Source organism: Equus przewalskii, chromosome 21, assembly GCF_037783145.1.
Source record: "Equus przewalskii isolate Varuska chromosome 21, EquPr2, whole genome shotgun sequence".
NCBI lineage: Eukaryota > Metazoa > Chordata > Mammalia > Perissodactyla > Equidae > Equus > Equus przewalskii.
This window is the reverse complement of record NC_091851.1, coordinates 21,849,780-21,870,811: the sequence shown is the minus strand read 5'-3', so window position 1 is coordinate 21,870,811 and position 21,032 is coordinate 21,849,780. Positions and strand designations below refer to the sequence as shown.

The 21,032-nt window shown below is 38.5% G+C and overlaps 1 protein-coding gene across 2 annotated transcripts in view; it reads right to left on the bottom strand.

Moving 5' to 3' along the window:
• Nucleotides 1–21,032, bottom strand: part of CSNK2A1 (casein kinase 2 alpha 1) — a 54,051-nt gene that overhangs the window by 17,487 nt on the left and 15,532 nt on the right. Inside the window, exons 2-3 of one of the 2 annotated variants that reach the window (XM_008529216.2) lie at nt 5,510–5,718; nt 3,452–3,563 (exon numbers count right to left, since the gene is read on the bottom strand). In XM_008529216.2, the coding sequence (XP_008527438.2) occupies nt 3,452–3,563; nt 5,510–5,610 (213 nt within the window). In that variant the 5' untranslated portion in view covers nt 5,611–5,718. Of the gene's footprint in view, nt 1–3,451; nt 3,564–5,195; nt 5,719–21,032 lie in introns of both variants that reach the window. The other variant, XM_070589028.1, reaches the window with a different exon arrangement.

Genomic DNA, 21,032 nt, shown 5'->3' with positions numbered 1-21,032 from the left:
CCTTACTGCGTATCTTAACCTGGACAACCACATTTCAAATGCTCAATAAGCCATATGCAGCCCATGTCTGCCGAACTGAACCACGCAGGTCTTTCCTAGGGTGTTGGTCACCTCGGACTACTGACCCATGGCACACAATTCTTAGAAATTGTTTTAAGTATGTATATCATCTCTTCATTAACAAGATTGGTAGTTACTAAACTTTGATGATCAACAATCACCTATAATTTTTAATATACAGATTCCCAGGACTCACCTAGACCTGCGGCATCAGAATCTTGAGAATGGAGCCAGAGATCTATTTTTAGATACTTCCCAGGTTGATGGTCCAGGTCTAGAAACTACCAAACAATACTGTACCCTGTCTTAAGTCCTAGAACATGGTACAGCAGAAAGCAAGCAGATCTTGGAAAAAGACCATCCTGGCTTTGTAGCTGTGCAGCTTTGGGAAAAGCACTTACATGTTTCTGAACTTTATTTTTATTCCCTGCTGAAAAGGGACTATAATTGTGTGATGTACATACCACAGTTAGAAGAGGACCCAAGGCAAAGCAGACACTCAATAAATGGAAGCTGTTTTTAGTAACCGTGGCTTCCACATAGTCCACATTTAATTCAATCCACAACTGCTTAGCCTTGCTTCTATTAGAACTCAGTACACTGGCTGGGAAACAAGCTGATCACAAGTCTTCTCTTTTTGCTTCAACTATCAGATCTTTCTAATCTGCTAGAGTATTTGGGAAATCTTTCCACCCTCCAGGGACTAACTCCTCGATATATCTCCTGTTTTCTACTAAATCACGATTTCCCAACTGCTGGTCAATGGCAAAAAGCTACTGGTTTACAAAACTTTTATTCTACAAAATCCTTAAAATCTATCAACTTACAAAGCTGGTTCTTGATAGACCAGGCAGGTGATTTAAACCCTAAATTAATGTGATCAATGCAACTTTTATCTTAATAAATGAGGAGAGATTAAAAATTCTAAATATAGTTTACGAATGAATTTTATACTTGTATCAACCATCTATATAGTAAAATATACAATTAGTACAGTAAGGAAGACTGAGCCGGAAAAAATCTTTCAAACCACCCTTCACTCAAAACCACCAATGGCTCCCAATGACCTAGAGATAAAAATCATGTACCTTTTAAGACTGGAAGGAAATACAGAGATTATCTTTTCCAGGCCATCATCAATTTACTCTCCCTTTCTAAGTTTACTTCCCATGTGTGGTCACACACATCTTCCACAGAAACTTTTCTCTCACTTGTTTCTCTCTCTTCCTCATTTCTTACCTTGCACATTCCAGATTTCTCTCTCTTCCTCATTTCTTACCTTGCACATTCCAGATTTCTCTCTCTTCCTCATTTCTTACCTTGCACATTCCAGATTTCTCTCTCTTCCTCATTTCTTACCTTGCACATTCCAGATGACGTTTCCCTTCCCCACTCCTACCCACACCTATCCAAATCCTCCTTCCATTCAGGGCCTGAAAATAGCTCCAGGGAGCTTTTCCTAACCACCACCCTCTTCTCAACAATAAAAGACCAACCATTTGTGCCTTTCTCTCTCTCTGTCTCTTTTTTTAAAGATTGGCCCTGAGCTAACATCTGTTGCCAATCTTCTTTTTTTCTTCTTCCCACAAAAGCCCCCCAGTACATAGTCGTATATTCTAGTTGCAGGTCCCCATAGCAGGTTCTGCTATGTGGGACGCCGCCTCAGCATGGCTTGATGAGCAGTGCTAGCTCCACGCCCAGGATCCGAATGAGTGAAACCCTGGGCCGCCAAAGCAGAGTACACAAGCTCAGCCACTCGGCCACGGGGATGGCCCTCATTTGTGCCTTTCTTATGACTCTAAATAACATATCACCTCATTCAATCATATACCTTCCCATATGAACATCATCCTACAATTACATAGAACTTCAGTCTCCAAGGTATATTTCTATATACAATTTTGTATTTGATCCTCATAACTCTGACAAAGATAGGTAAAGCAAGATTATCTCATTTCCACAGATGAACAAACAAGTCTTAGTTTAAAAGGACTATGGCTAATTACTTTGAGAGTCTGGATCAGAATCCAAATATTCTGATTTCCAGTTTAGTTCTCTTTCTGTATGTGATAAGACAGAGACAAATACTTAAACTCTCTGGTTCCCAAAAGGTGTGCCAGGAACCACAGCAAATTCACAGGGGTTCTGTGGGATTTTTTAACTTCTGAGAAACACCAATCAGTAGTTGATACCTGCCCGACACTGAGTGCGCTATGAGCCCAATGTAGTTCAGTTTCAATGCTAGACTGCACTACACTCCTTTTGATGGTCTATTTTTGTGAAGCTGGGGTTTTAGCAGTTGCTGTGATAAAAAGCAAGTACTGTGCAAAAATCATTGTGGAAAGGGAAACGAGGCTGCTGGTGTCCAAACTAATCCCAACATTTGAGAAGTTGTGCAGAGACTAATGGGTGTACATATCCCAATAGTAATTAATTATGGTTATATAAGAATAATTTTTTCTTTCAATTTGTGTGTGTAACTTTTCATATGGCTACCAAGTTAGAACAAGTATTTTTTTTAGTTATTTGGACTTAACTTACTTAATATACAGAACCTCTAGGTATTTCTTCTGGCTTAAGGGTACCATGAAAAATTTACTGAGACAATATGTGCGCTATAAATTTAGAAAGTCTGGGAACCTTTGCTTCTCAGTGTCAAATATGGAAAAGTTCCTGTGGAAAGAAATTGTATGCTAAGTTCCTGGTATATGACAGTGCACAGTATACTTGCAACTAAATTACAAGTTGCCTACTGGTAGCCTATTGGCCAAATCTAGCCTGTACAGTGTTTTAAAACACTCTTAACCCAACATTTAAAAATCAGGGGAATTCACATACAAATACAAATTTCTAGTTTCTTTTTGCAAAAGAGTATCAAGCAACACTGGACTTGCACTACTGCAGGGCAATGATCAGCTGGAGCTGGAGCACGTGCTGCAGGGCCAGCACTCACATCCTTTCATCATGGGCACTGACATCAGACTAGCTGCACTGATGCCATCTGCCTGCCCTGTAAAGGTCTGCATTTGTGACGACTCATCCTTACACAGTAAAGGTAACAATTCATTGAAAACAAAAGCAGAGAGTATTACTAAAAATACAGGAAACTGGCATTGCACAAGATCTAGGAGCAGAGGAGACTCCCCTCCTCTGCCACAATCTAGCTGTATGACTTGAGTTAAATCACTTCTCTTGCTTCGGTTCCCTGATCCGTCAAATGAATAAAACCTCTTCTACTGATTTTAGAGGACACAACAAAATCAAGGCATTAAAGCACTCCAATGACCATTTCAAATGCTACTTAAAAAAGGCATCACTATTACTTAAAAAACAAAACAACCATCTAAATTCCAAATAATTCTGAAATTATCATCTCTCTTCTTGCACTCACCTTGAGAATTTTAACAACAACTTTTTCATTATTTGTGATGTTGATGGCTTCAAATACTTCACTGTATTTACCCCGGCCTAATTTTCGAACCAGCTGGTAGTCATCTTGATTTCTGTGAACAAACAAGTCAAAGTCACAATGATTTAAAACGTTCAAATTATTAAGCACCAATGCAACTTACAAAACTCTATAAACAGCAGGAGTAAAAGAAATAAGAGGTATTTCAAATAATTCCTGAATTGGTTTCTTTGTATTTTTTTAATTAGGCCAATTAAAAATGTGTGTTCCAAATCCTAGAATCAGAAAAATTTAAGCCTTTCAATTATTCTTTCAAATCCCAGATGGTTTACATCTCTATTGGCACACCACACATAGCTAGCGTGTATTAGGGTTTGTTATCTACGTTTGTCTCCAACAACAGTTTCCCCTTGGAGAGTAATTTTTATATATTCCTGTGCCCTAGTGCCCGACCCAGTGTTGGCACCTAGTAGGAAGTGAAAACATGTTGTAAGACTATGTCAATTCAGCCACACTTTGGGAGCAGCCAATTTTTAATGGGCCTCTTTGCAGGCAAGTGGTTTTCAAGAACATATGCTTGCCTCCAAAGCAAGCTCTGAGGACAGTCCATGCAATGGAGTTGGCAAACCATGCTACAGATCATGAACCATAGTTTGGGGGCCTTTCCTCTACTTTTATCCATATTCTATGACCGATAAGCAACATCAGAGGTAAAAAAGAGTAAGTGATAGGCCAACATTTTTTCCCTGCCTCTGCTTACAACTTAAGAGGACTTTGCTCTAAATAATGACAAACAAAACATGGTCTTTTAAAATAAGGCCTAAACTCTATCTATTCCTGCTGGAGACAGAGAGAATCCAGTATGTTACAAATCATTCATTTTCCTTAAGCAGCTAAAAAGAACGTGAATGAACAGAGAAAGGCAATGGACAATGTAATAATCACAGCAGGTCAGGGGAGGGAAGCTCTTAGTTCTGGGTGAATTCTCCTCCTGTGGGAGGGCATAGAGAGCAAACGTGAGCAAGCACATGGCACCATGCCAAAAACTTGAAAGGGCTGGTTAGTGCCATTTAAGCAGAACTAAATGCAAAGCATTCAACTTGAAGAGACTGGCTGAAATTTCTGTAGTAAAACACAGGTATTCCTAGAATCCAAAGCCTGTGATATAAGAGGGGAACTGTTACATTATCAATAATGTAACACTTATTGGTGTTATACCACTGGTTCTTGCTGATACCTTTGAAGAACACTTTGCCCCCTTGTGCAGAAGCAATGTACTTACTGTTACGAATCATGGCACAATCAGGATTATAGCACATGGGAGCTGTAGCTTTATGAGTTTTCAAATTGCTTTCTTCTGCATTTGAATGCCAAAATGCTTTTATCATGAAGGTATGACCTGATCAATTAAATACGTACCATGTTGGGACAAGAAATGCAAACGTCCAAACGAGACCATACAAAGAATGAGGATGGCAAACAAAGCCGCTCAAGCGGACTGCAACTGGTCAAGATGGAATTCGGGGTGAATTCCATGTTATACACAGCTGGTCTCAGGATAAGGGCAAGTATTTAAGGGTTTAATTTGGCTTCTCATCAGAAAGAGGACACCTTTCTGGAGAACTGTTTCATCCTTCAGTATCATCATGGGACAACATTCTCTGACCTCAAAAATACTTATGTAAGAGTTTGGTGTTTTCAAAGTCTCTCAAGTATTAATTCTCACCTGCCTGCAAAGCCTTCAGCTGAGGCAATCGGATAGGTAACTCTTTTGTTACCAGCTTTGTATCCAGAATATATAAATCAGAGAAAAGAACAAGAAGAGATTGAAATAATTTTTAAATGGTAAGCACTTCAAAACTGTTAATTTGCCAGAGCGATACCTTGCTGCTTCTTTACTGCAGGAAAAAAAACACAAAATCAGGCTTTGATTTGAGGTTTAGAAATGCAGCTGGGGAGGTTTCATGACATAAATTACTCAACAAATCTCCAAGAATCAGCCCTTTGGGTGAGGGTAGTGAAGCAAACAGAAACAATTACCCCCATTCCACCACATGTGACTCGTAATCCCAGTACTCTCGGGGTCTGTGCGTATTAACATCTGTGTAAACTCTGGCCCTGCTTGGCACGGGTCCCGACATGTCAGACAGGTTGGCGGACAAAGCTGGACTGGATGTTTGGAGATCTGGCAGTCACCGTGTTCACAGGCAGCTGGGGTAAAACCTTGTTTCAGACCTGCTTTCTTCAAACTGCAGAAATAAAATGCACAAAGGTCAAGGAATTCTTTTTTAAAAGTATACAAGAAAAAAAATCACCTTACAATAATGGCCTTAAATATACCTCTGGCTTTCCTACCTATTAACCAAGGAACATATCCCAACTGTGTCAATCACAGTGCTTCCTGTAACGTGGAAAAAACCAAAACCCAAAAAACCCAAGATACATAATTAAACCGCTACTAGTCCTAATTCTGTTCTGCAAAGTAACCTGTTATCTCCTCATGGAAAGTCTGGACACTCTTTATAAGATAGCCTGGAAGGGAAAAATGGCATTGCACATATTTGCATCAGCATCATCACTATTTATAAATGCTACAAGCATTGGCAAGAACAGTACTTTCAGCAGCTTTCTACAGCTCCAGCAGGGATGCTAAAAGGCTCTAGAATGGTGGCAAAGCCGAGAGTACAAACCATCAGTCTGACTCTAATATTTGATGAAACCAGGAAGGGAATAAAGACTTGCTCTCATACATTAAAGTTCAATGTCATTTAATATTAATCCAAATCATTTGGGGAATCTTATGTAATAATCAGTAGACCCCTGATCAGCATTTGAAAGACACACAATTTCATTAAATTTGAATACAGAAAATTAGTAATTTCCTCTTGATTTATTTAATACAGGAACAAGCTTGATAACTGGTAGAAGACAGTACTATATATTGGCTGAACTAATGCAAAATTTGACACTGAGGGAAAATTGGTGAAATTTTAGAAATATGCTTTCTACCCAACAGGTAAACTAAGTCTCCTTTATGATGTCTTCCCTGACCATTCCCAATCTGTTTATCTCAGTTCTCTGAGACTCCCAGAGTATTTGTTCATTTCCTTTACTGTGCATTTAATTACAAATGTATTTAGTCTTCAGATGTCACAATCTGAGGACACATCACCTATGCAGTTTTCCGGTCCAGACTGTGTAACCTCACTCTAATTCCAAGGAAACACTGAACAAACCAAAAACGAAGAAGCTTCTGTTAAAAAAGGAAGGGGGAGGCAATATACTGTGCTCTTCAAAAATGTCAATATTATAAAAGACAAAGAAAGGCTAAAGAGACACGATTACTAAGTACAATGTCCTACCCCAGATTGTATCCTGTACTGGGGCGGGGATGCTGTAAAAAACAATACTATCAGATCAACTGACAAACCTGGAATTTAGATGGTAGACTGGGTGTATGCAAGAGCACACTCACACGTGATAAAGCAAATAGGGTAAAATATTATACTAAGTAAATCTAGGTAAAGGGGATACAAATGTTCTTTAACATTTGTATTTTTTGTTGACACATGTATTTTTTAAAAACATGGTAAAATTTACCAATTTAACTATGTTTAAGTGTACAGTTCAGTGGCATTAAGTACATTCACATTCTTGTGCAACCGTCATCACACCACCCATCACCATCCCAAAGTGAAACTCTGCACCCATTAAACATCAACTCCCTCCTCCCTCCACTTGCTTATAATCACTACTCTATTTCCTTTGTCTCTGAGTTTGACTACTCTCGGTACTTCATAAAACTAGAATCATAGAATATTTGCCCTTTTACATTTGCCTTATTTCACTTAGTAAGTCTTCAAGGTTCATCCATGTTGTAGCATACCAGAACTTCCTTCCTTTTTAAGGCTGAATAATTCCATTGTACGTATGTACCACATTTTGTCCCTTCACTCGTCAATAGACACTTGGGTTATTTCCACCTTTAGGCTATTGTAAATAACGCTGCTATGAACAGTGGTGGACAAAGTTCTTGCTTTCAATTCTTTCAGATATACTCCTCGAAATGGAAGTGCTGGATCATATGGTAACTCTGCGTTTAATTTTTTGAGGAACCATCATACTCTTTTTCCACAGTGGCTGCATCATTTTATATTCCCACCAGCAATGTGCGAAGGTTCTCAACTTCTCTACATCCTTACCAGCATTTATTTTATTTTCTTTAATAGTAGCCATCCTAATGGGTGTAAAGTAGTCCCATTGTGGTTTTCATCTGCATTTCCCTAACGATTAGTGACGTTGACTATTTTTTCATGTGCTTATTGACCTTTTATGTATCTTCTCTGGAGAGAGGACTATTCAAGTCCTCTGTTTTTTCCTTTTTTTTTCTTTGAGGAAGATTAGCCCTGAGCTAACATCTGCCACCAATCGTCCACTTTTTTGCTGAGGAAGACTGGCCCTGAGTTAACATTCATGCCCATCTTCCTCTACTTTATATGTGGGACGCCTGCCACAGCACGGCTTGACAATCGGTGCATAGGTCTGCACCCGGGATCCAAACCAGCAAACCTTGATCTGCCAAAGCAGAACGTGCGAACTTAACTGCTGCACCACCAGGCGGGACCTCTGTCTATTTTTTAATTGGGTATTTTCTGGTTGTTCCACGGCAGGAGTTCTTTATATATTCTAGATATTAATCCCTTATCACATACACGATTTGCAAACACTTTCTCCCATTCTGTGGCTTGCCTTTTTCTTTGATGCACAAAACTTAAATTTTGATGAACTCCAACTTATCTATTTGTCTTTTGTTGTCTGTGCTTTTGTCATCATACTGTACTACTTTTAATTTTTGTCTCACATAAATCTGAAATAACTTTCAAATAAAAAATTTAAAACAATGAGTATAAGATAACTGAGACTCAGAAAGAGGAAAATTTACCCACAATCACATAGCTGCTTAATATCAGAGCAAGACCCAGAAATTAAATTTCTGATTCTTGTGACAGTGATCTCTTTTGCTATGTAATCATAAACTAGTTAGATAAAAACAGCTAACATCTATAAGCATTCACTATGTGCCAAATACGCACATTCATGATGTGCTTTTCTGCGAATTATTTCACTTAATCCTCACCACACAAGGAAGTGCTGAGGAAGTTACCATTGTTCCCATTTTACAGATGAGGAAACAGAAGTAAAGAAAGGTTAATTAACTTGCCAAAGGACACACAGCTAAAAGGAGCTGACATTCAACCTGACCATAAAATAGGGACAACTGTATTTACCTCATAGCCTCGTGGCAAGGATTCAATGAGTTAATAAATGTAAAGTGTTTAGCACTGTGCCTATTTGAGAGCTCTAAGAGACCTGTTCATGTTGCATGTTTTTCCATGTTGTACTTAAGCTGGAGCTCAGCTACCACACCCAATGAAGCCAAGACAGAAGAGAGGTCTCCTTGTGCCCACAGTTTCCATGTCTTAAGGCTTTCAGAGAGAGAGCAAGAGAGACTTGGGATGGGGGTTAATGCTGTACTCAAGAAGTGGGACAGTCACAGCCAGTGATGCTCCCCCAACAAAAGAGGAGACTAAAAGATTCATATGTCTACTTATGAATTCTCCCATCCACAAAACTCCTATAGCTTGACTCTGTTCAACTCTGTTCACGTGGTCCCATGAGTATACAACTTAAGTACCCAGAAAACAACAAAATTGTTTAAAATACTTATTAAACAGTAAATCAAAACTGTCTTTAAAATTATTTCTAAACATTTACTTCTTTCGTTTCCTAAAACACTCTGGGTGATATTAACCTAATTTACCACTACCTAATACTGATTAAGTGTAGAAACACACACCCCCAAAAGAAGCAAAAAAAAAAAAGGAAGAAAGTAGACATTTTTATTGTAACTTTTCTTCTTCCCAAAGAAACAAGGTCTTTTGTGCTGTATGATTACTGACTTGTTACATGACTATTAGGCCTGCACTGACAACAGCAAAAGACACTACGAAGACAGGTAAAGAGAGTGTGTGTGTGTGTGTACGTGTGTGTGCATACGTGTGCACAAATGCAAACAGCCAAAACAGTATAGATAAAAGCAAGAAATCTACAGAATTATTGTCCCCAGGAATTTGTAACTTTTAATGATACTAAACTTTTAAATTCTTAGCTTCCCCTCTGAGACAAACAGTATCTTTCTCTTCAGTCTTATGTTCCTTTATAGGCATTTCATTCTTTTGGTTGATATTTCATACCTATAAGACACCCTTTACTGGTGGATCTCAAAGCCCTTCCCCTACGAACTTAAGAAGTTTGTAAAATCAACATAAATCTAGTAACTGGGACTAGATCAATAGGGTGATGAAACAAGCAGTGGGGTCCTGGGTTCAGATCCCTAATTGGCTACAGGACCTCTACTAGGCTTCTTCCAGCTTTGATTCATGACTTATAACGTCTGCCTAACTGCACTTGCAGACTGAAGGGAAAATCAAGTAAGACGATCTTCCAGAAAGGGCTCAGAAACAGCAAACACACGTAAATTATTATTAAATGATATTATGCCATAGCTCCTTAGTGAAAAGGAGTAAGCGGAAACCTATCTTTAAAAGACAAAAATTATAGAAGCTGTGGTTAACTCTCAGCCTCTGAGGGCCAAATCATGGGTGGACATAATATTGCAAAATCAGACCTCATTTCCCTCTGGAAACCATCTGACTCACATGGAAAATATTCCCCAACTCCCATTTACTAGCCCATGTGTCTATCACACTCTCGTCACCCAGTCTTCCTCTGCTCTTTTAAGGCCTTGGCATTTTCTGTGAAGAGCAGAGCAAGACTATTCACTAACGAAACTCTTGAGATTCTCAAGTACTTGTTTGACTGACCCTTGCAGCCTTGTAGCTCATCAGCTGGGACCTAATTTATGAACTGGTGGATTTGATTCTCCACTGGGAGGACAACTAGCTGTTTTGCAGTACCCCAAAGAGGTGCTTCACTTTACTGTTATGCATACCAAATAATCTGCTTAAGTAAGAGAGTCATTCACACGAATTCCAAATGGTTGGCCTTCATTAATTACATGGAGAGATTAAAACGGGGTTCTTGAACTGTAGCTCAGCAACTTCAGATAAATAAAATAGGGTAAAAAGGGATGAGGGAGGAGGATGGGATGGGGACAAAAAGGGGATGTGAAAAGACAGGAAACAGAAGTTAATCGAAGGAAAGCATTATTTTACTCAGAAATAGTATTTCATTTGCACCTCTGTAAATGTGTATGTATATTCATATGCAGCCTAACAGAAGGACATACATGAACAGTTTAAATTTCTAAATTATTGGTTTGGTTCTTTCATATCGTCTTTCCTTTGATCATCCCTTAAATATATAAGCATCTACTATGAAAAAGTACTATGCTAGGCTGGGAATATAACGAGCAAGGTAGAACAAGGGTGAGAGAAATACGGCTTTAAGATTTTATCTGCAGACTAAGGATACTGGAAATTTACTGAAGAGTTTTAAGCAGAAAACTGACCCATGTGTACATTCTGAAGAAGTTTACTCCAGGTGGGTGTGGGACAAGCAGAGAGATTCAGGGAGATGGAGGGCTGTTAACAGTAGCCTATGTGAGAGAGATGAAAGCTTGACCTACGGGGGTAGCAATGGAGATAAGTGGACTAATTGGAGGAACAAAACTTACGGTGTAAAATTAATAGTTCTGGGTGGAATGAATAATGGGGTAATGAGCGGATGGTGATTTTTAAATTTCTGGCTACATAGATTGTTGATGCCATTCACGGAGAGGGAAAAAATTCTGCAAGAGAACTCACAAGTCAGGTTTTGGACTTAAGGTTAAAATGGCTTTGGGATCTTAAAAAAGATACTGTATAGGGGCTGGCCCCGTGGCCGAGTGGTTAAGTTCGCGTGCTCTGCTGCAGGCGGCCCAGTGTTTCGTTGGTTCGAATCCTGGGCGTGGACATGGCACTGCTCATCAAACCACGCTGAGGCAGCGTCCCACATGCCACAACTAGAAGGACCCACAATGAAGAATATACAACTATGTACTGGGGGGCTTTGGGGAGAAAAAGGAAAAAAATAAAATCTTTAAAAAAAATAAAAATAAAAAAATAAAAAAAAAAAGATACTGTATAGGCAATTAGATATTACAAGTCTGAAGCTAAAAGAGTTTCTCAGCTTTAAATATCTAACCCTCCCAACAATTCTTAGGCAGGCATTTCTTTCCCCAACCTACTAATAAGAAAGCAGCCTAAGTAAATTCAGCTTGACCAAGAATATCCAGGAGAGATGGAGTTGGGATTCAAAGCCAAATTGGCTAGCCTCCAAGGTTCAAGTCTTTTTCATTTCTACAGAACTTCCCACTTTCAACCTCATATACAGTAGTCTTTAAACCTTAATTTCCCTATTAGGCCCTTAGTGCCCCAAAGTCAAGATCCACGTCTTATTTATCTTTTTACTTTACAGTACCCAGCTCAAGGCTTTGCATTTTGTAAGACGTCCAGTAAGTACTATTTGTTCATCAAACCAAGATTGGTTTATTTTTAAAAATTGAAAGGTAGGGTGCCCCTCAACACTTCACGTTATCTGGTACACACCTAGAACTGGAAGACCAACTCAAGGGCTCCTGAGTAACGCCCCTTCCCTCTCTCTTCCTGCTAATGTTACAGCTTCTTCTATTAAATAACAGTTCTACAATTAAGACTTGTCCCCCCAGCATACACACACAACTCAGATAAAGGGAATACTAGAGAAACTTTATTTTAGCAATTTTTATAGCAGCTTACTAGGAAGTCGGGAAAAGTACCTGTGTCCTAGATATCCTGAAGGTCAATTCTCCTATCCACTGTTCATAATACAAGTAAGATACACTTTAAGAAAACCTGACTTACAGAAAAAGCATTACCTTTCCTAATAATTTCCATTTTAAATAACCTTACTTAGTCCTTCCTGTTCCCATGTAATTGCATAAAAGGAGGTGTAACTTTAGCAGCTAACAATTTCAGATCACTACTTCTATCTAAAAAGCCCTCAGACTGAAGACATGGGTAAGTTTTGTTTGCTCAGCGTTTAGCCGAACAGAAGCCAATTCACCGGCTATGAAAAATTATCATTTCAACAAAATTTTCGCTACTGAAGTCAGACCACACCTACAACCAAAGCCAATTACATGGCTCTGCTTGACCTATTCTTTAAGAAAATGTAAGGAAAGGAAAACTGCACTGAACCATGAGGCTAAAATATGCACTGACAAAATTATAAGTTTATTAACATAAACGTAATATAGCAGAACTAATTAGCTTCAGTAAAAACTCCTCTTGCCCTCCTCAGCCAGTCTCTCCCTCCAATCTCTTCTACTCCATGTGATTTCTGTTTTTCAATCTGACAATTAAAAGGAAAATTAGGGGCTTAGTAAATGGTCCAATATCAGAAAACTGTACAAGTCTGATTAGTCATTTGTGCTAATATTTTTTATAGATAAATTTTCTAGTATTAGAACTGGAACTCTAAATTTCAAAAGTTAAACTGTAATATAGTCTTATGAGTTCTTTTAACCATAATGTTTATTAGAGTCTTCATCTTAAAATGAAAACAAAAAAACCCTTCCACCCTTAGATCAAACATAGTGAATGAACAAGATATCCTAATCATCCAGACAGGACAAAGATTTCCACAGAAAAGAATGAGGAATGTGCTCATATTGCACTGACTACATGATTTAGGACTGCCTATTTAGAGGAAAGCAGTTGCATGAGGAAAACACCACCGCTTAAGTAATGCTGGATAATGAACACCTCTCCCTAGCAATAAAGCCACATAAATTGGTAAGAAACAGGATTTGTGGAAGGAATTCAGGAAGAGCATAACAATGTATATGTTCGTGCCTTGTTGCAGAAGCAAAGACAAATGCTTAGTCATACAAACTTGCCTTCTCCCCTTTCAAACGTGGCACTGCTTTGAAGGCCAAATGAACACAAAAAAGCACGAGTACTTAATACAATCTGAATTACTTGTTTCAAACGTCCATAGTTGCCCTTAATTTCCAATTCTCTTCTTCTTTCAAATTGAGAGAACGTTCATTCAGCAAGCATTTACTCAACAGTGACCATGCACTAGGAAATATGTGCCTGTTGCCAGGAAGGGATTCTTTCTCTGGGCCCTGGAGAATAAAGAGAAGGTATCTCTGCCTTCTGACAAAGAAAACAGACCATTACAATCTCAAGTGATCAGTGCTTGAAAGAATTAAGTCAGGGTTCTCTGCAGGCACTGAAGAGAATTTAAGTTGCCCACTAACCTATTATCATTCATTCAACAAATATTTATGGAGTACCTCAATGTTTGGGGAAAAGCTGTCAGGGAAAACATCTAAGCTTATTTTGAAGGGTGCACAAAAACTATTCAAATGAAAAACACTAAAACAAGAAACTGTAAAGCACAGTATTTTAAGCAAGTTAAGAATTTTAAAGATCTATAATGTTGTACACTAAAATGACCAAAGGCTGGCACATCTTGCCATCCCCTTAAGAAGCACATCAGATCAGCAATCCTTTTATATCTGATTTGGAGGATATTAACACACTCCACTCAGCTGTTACTGTGTGTGCCCCCCCCCCCCAAATAGAATTATTGGGGCCAGCCCCATGGCCAAGTGGTTAAAGTTCCACATGCTCCACTGCAGCAGCCCAGGTTCATAGGTTCGGATCCCAGGCACAGATCTACTCCACTCATCAGCCATGCTGTGGAGGCATCCCATATACAAAATAGAGGATGACTGGCACACACGTCAGCTCAGGGCTAATCTTCCTCACCAAAAAAAAAGAGAATTAATAATTCACGACCATTGCAATTCAGATCTCATTCTCTTCCTTTCTCCACTCATACAAATCACTTCTACTGCAGAGGTCACAAAACAAAATGCCTAGAAAGGACAAGTAACTACTGGGTGTAGATGATCCCAAAAATGTGACTACAGCTTCTCAGTTTTCAAAGTAAGAAACCAAGATTTTTGCAGATAATTTCCCTGTTTTCACAAACCGTGGGCTAGGTAATTTGGGTCAACTCTCCCACTGAGAACAACTAAAGAGAATGGATTAAACCCATTCACTCACATTCTCTCTCCTTCTTAAATTAAGACAGATAAGCAATTATAGCCAAAAGTAAACAGAAAATGAGAACCCAGACAAGCAAGCAAGGAAGGAAGGCCAAAGGTCTTTGTTGATCCTTCAAAAACAGAATTTTGTTCTGACAGAAACCAAAACCCAGGACCCTCACAAGGTGAGGAGTCTAACAGGAGACCTTCCCCATAAGAAGCTGAGACTTCAGAGAGTTACAACCTTCGGGAGGAGAGGGAATGGGAAGTGGAAGATCCAGGGAAGAATTATAGCCCCATGGAGGGAATCTCAGATCTGAAGCTTATTTTAAGGTGGTCCCTGGACCAGTAAACTCCAGACACGTGAGCAGGTTCTCTGGAGAAAGCACCTTGCTATGGGCCTCAAGTGATTCCCACAAACAATTTTTCAAATACAACACTCAGCTTGCAATCAAAGACCCTAGGCATTAAAGGAAAAGACTCTAAAGAGTAAGGATTGGCAGAAAAAGAACAGACAACAGAAAAGACCCACTGAGACTTCCGATCTTATCAGACTCAAACTAAGGAACAACTATGTTGACTATGCTTATAGAAATAAGACATAAACTTCAGAATATCTACAGGAATTAGAATACTTTAAAAATAACTGCAGTTTTCAAAAAGTTAAAGAACAAAACAGAACTTTTAGAAATAAAAAATAATTCAAATGAATCCATTTAACAGTAGAGTCAACAAAGCTGAAGAGAAAACTACAGAATTGGAAAATAGGCTAGAAATTATCTACAAAATTGTAGCAGAAAAGTCAAAACTGGAAAACTAAGAGAGGAATAATACCATGAAATGCTTTGAAATACTTTAAATTGATACTAGACGGAGAAAAAAGGACAAGGCAAAGGCAACATTTAAAGAAGTAACAGAATTTCCCAGAAGCAATCAGATACAACCACATTCCAGAAGCCAACAAATTCTAAACAAGATCAACAAAAAGCAATCCACACTAAACATAAAACAATAAAATGGCAGAAAAACCAAAGACAAAGAAAAATCTGAAAAGCAAGCAGAGAAGACAGACTACATTCAAAGAAGCAACATTAGAATACGTGATTTTCCAAAAGCAACAATGAAGCCAATAAAGTTTAATACCAGGGGAAAAAAACCTGTTAAATTAAAATTCTATATCCAGGAAGTATCTCTAAAGAAAAGAAGATAAAGAACAATGATCTCATTTGGAAGCTTTCCGTTAAAAGAGAAAATAAAGAGCAAAAAAGGGGAAATTTATGGACAAGTTCAAACATTGACTATCGATCATCAGACTTTGATAAGTTATGGCCTCAAGTGATCATATCTATGATGGTATCTATCTACTTATAGAACAAAAATATCATGTATTTCCAAACTAGAAAGAGGGGGAAAAAACAGAATGATAAAAAGAATCCAGAGGCCAGCCCCGTGGCCAAGTGGTTAAGTTCGTGTGCTCCACTTTGGCAGCCCAGGGTTTTGCTGGTTCAGATCCTGGGCGTGGACTTAGCACCACTCATCAAGCCATGCTGGGGCAGCATCCCACACGGCACAACCAGAAGGACCTACAACTGGAATATACAACTATGTACTGGGGGACTTTGGGAAGAAGAACGAAAAAAAAAGACTGGCAACAGATGTTAGCTCAGGGCCAATCTTTAAAAGAAAAGCAAAAAGAATCCAAAAGAATGGTAAGAAAATAGAAGAAAGAAATGCCAGAACATAAGAAATAGAGAGAGAAAAGTTAAACTGAAATATGACTAATTATATTAAATATATATGAAATAAATTATTCAGGTAAAAGACAAAGACTGTCAGACTGGATTAAAAAAGAAATCCAAATGAACTAGTATAATCAAAACAGTTTTGAAAAAGAAAAATAAGGCTAGAGGAATCACACGAATTTTAAGTTATTTATTACAAAGCTACAGGTATTAAAACAGTGTAGTATTGGCAAAGGGATAAACACAGATCAATGGAACAGAATGGAGAGTATGGACACAGACTCACACAAATATGGCCCATTGATTTTTGACAAAGGTACAAAGGCAGTTCAACGGAGAAAGGATAATCTTTTCTGTAAATGGTTCTTGAACACTTGGACATCCATATGCAAAATAATGATCTTCAATCTAAACCTCACATCTTACATAAAAAATAACTCATAATGGATGGTGGATCTAAATGTAAAATGTAAAATTATCAAACTTTTAGAAGAACATCTTGTGACCTAGGGCTAGGCAGAGTTCTTAGACATGACACCAAAAATATACTTCATAAAAGTAAAAATTGATAAATTGGATTTCATCAACATCAAAATATTTCTGTTCTGTGAAAGACACTGTTAAGAGAATGATAAAACAAGCCACAGATAAGGAGAATATATTTTCAAATCACACAGCTGATAAAGGATTTGTATATATAATATATAAAGAACCTGACAATAAGAAAACCCAATTAATAAAATAACTGGCAACAGATCTGGACACTCCCGAAAAGAAGATATATGCATATGAAAAGATGCACAATATGGTTAAACATCAGAGAAAGTCAAATTAAAATCAAAATGAGATATGCTGCAGGGGCTAGCCTGGTGGCATAGCAGTTAGGTTCATGTGCTCTGCTTTGGCGGCCCAGGGTTTGCTAGTTTGGATCCCAGGTGCAGACCTACACATTGCTCATCAAGCCAAGCTGTGGTGGCGTCCCACATAAAAAATGGAGGAAGATGGGCATGGATGTTAGCTCAGGGCTAATCTTCCTCAAAACGAAAAAAAAAAAGATGGGCCAGCCCCGTGGCCGAGTGGTTAAGTTCACGCGCTCCACTGCAGGCAGCCCAGTGTTTCGTTGGTTTGAATCCTGGGCACGGACATGGTACTGGTCATCAAGCCACGCTGAGGCGGCGTCCCACATGCCACAACTAGAAGGACCCACAACTAAGAATATACAACTAAGTACTGGGGGGGCTTTGGGGAGAAAAAGGCAAAAAATAAAATCTTTAAAAAAAAAAAAGAGATACGCTACAGATCTACTGAAATGGCTGAAATTAAAAAACAAAAAAAATCAACAATGCCAAAAGCTGATGAGGATGCAGAGTAGGAGAAGCTAATTCCTTCCTGATGGGAATGCAACATGGTGGCGTGATATCAGAAGACAGTTTGGCCAGTTTCTTATACAGTTAAACATGCACTCACTTACCATATAACCCAGCATTCCCAGTCCTAGGTATTTACTCAAGTGAACTGGAAACCTATGTTTGCTCAAAAACCTGTATGTGAATGTTGATAACAGCTTTATTCATAATTGTGAAAAAATACAAACAACCAAGACGTCCAACAGGTGAATGGAAAACCAAATGGTGTTAAAATCACACAATGGAAAACAAACTTAGTTTGTGTGATATCATGGATGACTCTCACATATATTTTAAGTGAAGAAGCCAGATCCAAAGAGCTAATATTTTATGCTTCTTTTTATATGACATTCTGGAAAAGGCAAAACCATAAAGACAGAGAACAGATGACTGACTGCCCCATGGCAACAAAACTGTTCTGTGTTGACAGTGCAGAGGTGGATTTATTACTCTAAGCATTGTCAAAACCCACAGAACTGTACACCAACAAAGAGTGGACATTACTGGAGGCAAATTCCTATCTCTGTCCACTGAGAGCGTCTAGAAGCAGTGTCAATGAATAGCAATAAGAATAACTAGTGCCCAAATCTTGGTTTCTCAATACCTTTCTTCAGAAAAAGGAACGAGGGCTCTTTGGAGAAATGGCTGATTCTCGGATAGGGGCAGGAAAAATACAAGATAGCCTGGGAAGTCTTGTAGTCAAAGGGATATGGGAACCAACCTGAAAGAGCTCCAACTGTCAAAGCTTGAACAATAAAATAATGACAGTATTAGACTGCAACCCCAAAGAGTAAAATAAATATCCAGGAGTTCATCCTAAATAAATGATTAAATAATTAAAAAAATCTTCCTTGAATAAGAATTCCAACTCATACATGTAGAAAGAAATAGAAAACCACCATCACATCGGCACAGTAACTGCTGCAGGCAAGATCCACTGACAGATGCTAAAATTGGTGAGCAAAACTTTTAGGAGAAACAGGATATCTGCATCACCTCTAATTATCTCCTCCAGGATATTCATTAATTATGGTGGTTTTAACATATGTCCACGAATTATTTAATATGCCTCCCTCAAGAAGGTCGAGCTTAACATTCCTCCCCTTGGAGGTGGGGTGGACTTCGGAATGCCTTTCTAATGAATAAGAATGGAAGGGAGAAATAGCAACTCTCCAGTGGAGAAACCTGCCGCACTTCCTAAACATCACCAGAGAGAAGTTACACTGACATCATATACCTTGGATATGGTGTGATGAGAAGGGCACTTCACCTCTGTGGTATTCTTCTCAAAACTCCATAACCACAATCAAATAATCATGAGACAACATCAGTGAATCCTAAATTGAAAGACATTCTACAAATCTCACGAATGTTCTCCAAAAGTGTCAAAGTTTTAAAAACCAAGGAAAAAATGAGAAACTGTCAGAGACTGGAGGAGACTAAGAAGACACGACAACTATATGTAATGTGGCACCCTGGACTGGGTCCTGGAAGGGAAAAAGGACATACTGGCAAAATCCAAATAGAGTCCATAGTTTAGTTAATAGTATTATATCAATGTTAATTTCACGGTTATGAGAAAGGTTAACATTAGGGGAAGCTAGGTGGGTAAAGGATATAGGAGTCTACCTTCACAACTCTTCCGTAAATCCCAAATTATTTCAAAATTGAAAGTTAAATACTGACAATACTAGGAGCTAGAGAGGATGTGGAACAACCGAAACTCTCATACACTGGTGGTGGGAATGCAAAATGGTAAAGCTGTTCTGGAAAAATGGTTTGGCAGTTTCTATATAGTTAAAATTACATTTCTCACATGATCTAGCAATCCCACTCAGAGGTATTTACCCCAGAGAAAAAAAACCTTGTGTTGATATAAGTCTATACACTTACATTTAGAGCAGCTCTATTCATAATCACCAAAGAACAGAAACTAAATGGATAAACAAACTGTGCTCCTTCCACACAATGGAATACCACTGAGCAATAAAAAGAACTAGCCATCAATACAGACAACTTCGATAATCTTGAAAACAATATGCCAAGTAAAAGAAGCCAGTCTCAAAATATTATATATTGTTTGATTCCATTTATATAATATTCTTTAAAGGATAAAACTATAGGGGCCGGCCCCGTGGCCGAGTGGTTAAGTTTGCACGCTCTGCTGCGGCGGCCCAGGGTTTCACTGGTTCAGATCCTGGGCGTGGACATGGCACGGCTCATCAGGCCACGTTCAGGTGGCATCCCACATGCCACAACTAGAGGTACTCACAACTAGAATATACAACTATGTACTGGGGGGATTTGGGAGGGAGAAAGCAGGAAAAAAAAAAAAGGATAAAACTATAGTAACTCAGAAGAGAATAGTGATTGCCAGAGAACAGGGGTGGGAGGTTGGGTTTAACTATCAAGGGTAACATCAGGGAGATGATATAATTGTTCTGTGTCCTGGTTGTGATGGTAGTTACCTGAATCTATGTGTTTGTTAAAATTCATAGAAATGTATACACAAAAAGTAATCAATTTTACTGTGTATTAAAAAATATAAAATTAAAAAAAAATCCTATCATATGCTCTATCCTAAAACACAGGATAACTAAACGTCAGATAACATGAATAACTTTATGCCAGTAAATCTCAAACTCCTAGATGGAAAAAAAACTTACCAAAACTGACGCAAGAAGAAATGAAAACCCTGAGTTCCATAACCAGTTCAATCACTATGGTAACTAGGTATCAGTTCACAATCTCTGTTCTGTTCTAATATCTTTCTCCTGCACAGCTTAACATTTCTAAAACACTTTTAACAAATTAAAAAATATTTAAATGTTAAGCAAATGAGTATTGAATGTGCTTTTCCCCCTTCCCCTCTTGTGCCTTTACAGTTCATGCCCTCCAATACAGTCATGAGTCGCTTAACAATGGGGATATGTTTTGAGAAATGCATCGGTAGTGGTTTCGCCATTGTGCAACCTCCTAGAGAGTACTGACACAAACCTAGATGGTATAGCTTATTGCACACTGGGCTCTATGCTATAGCTTATTGCCCCCAGGCTACAAACCTGTACAGCATGTTGCTGTACTGAATACTGCAGACAACTGTAACACAATGGTAAGTATTTGTGTATCTAAACACATCTAAACACAGAAAAGCTACAGTAAAAACACAGTATAAAAGATAAAAAAGAGGGCACTGATGAATGGAGCTTCCAGGACAAGTTGCTCTGGGTGAGTCAGTGAGTGAATGTGAAAGCCCAGGACATTACTGGACACTAGTGTAGACTTTTATAGACACTGTACACTCAGGCTACACT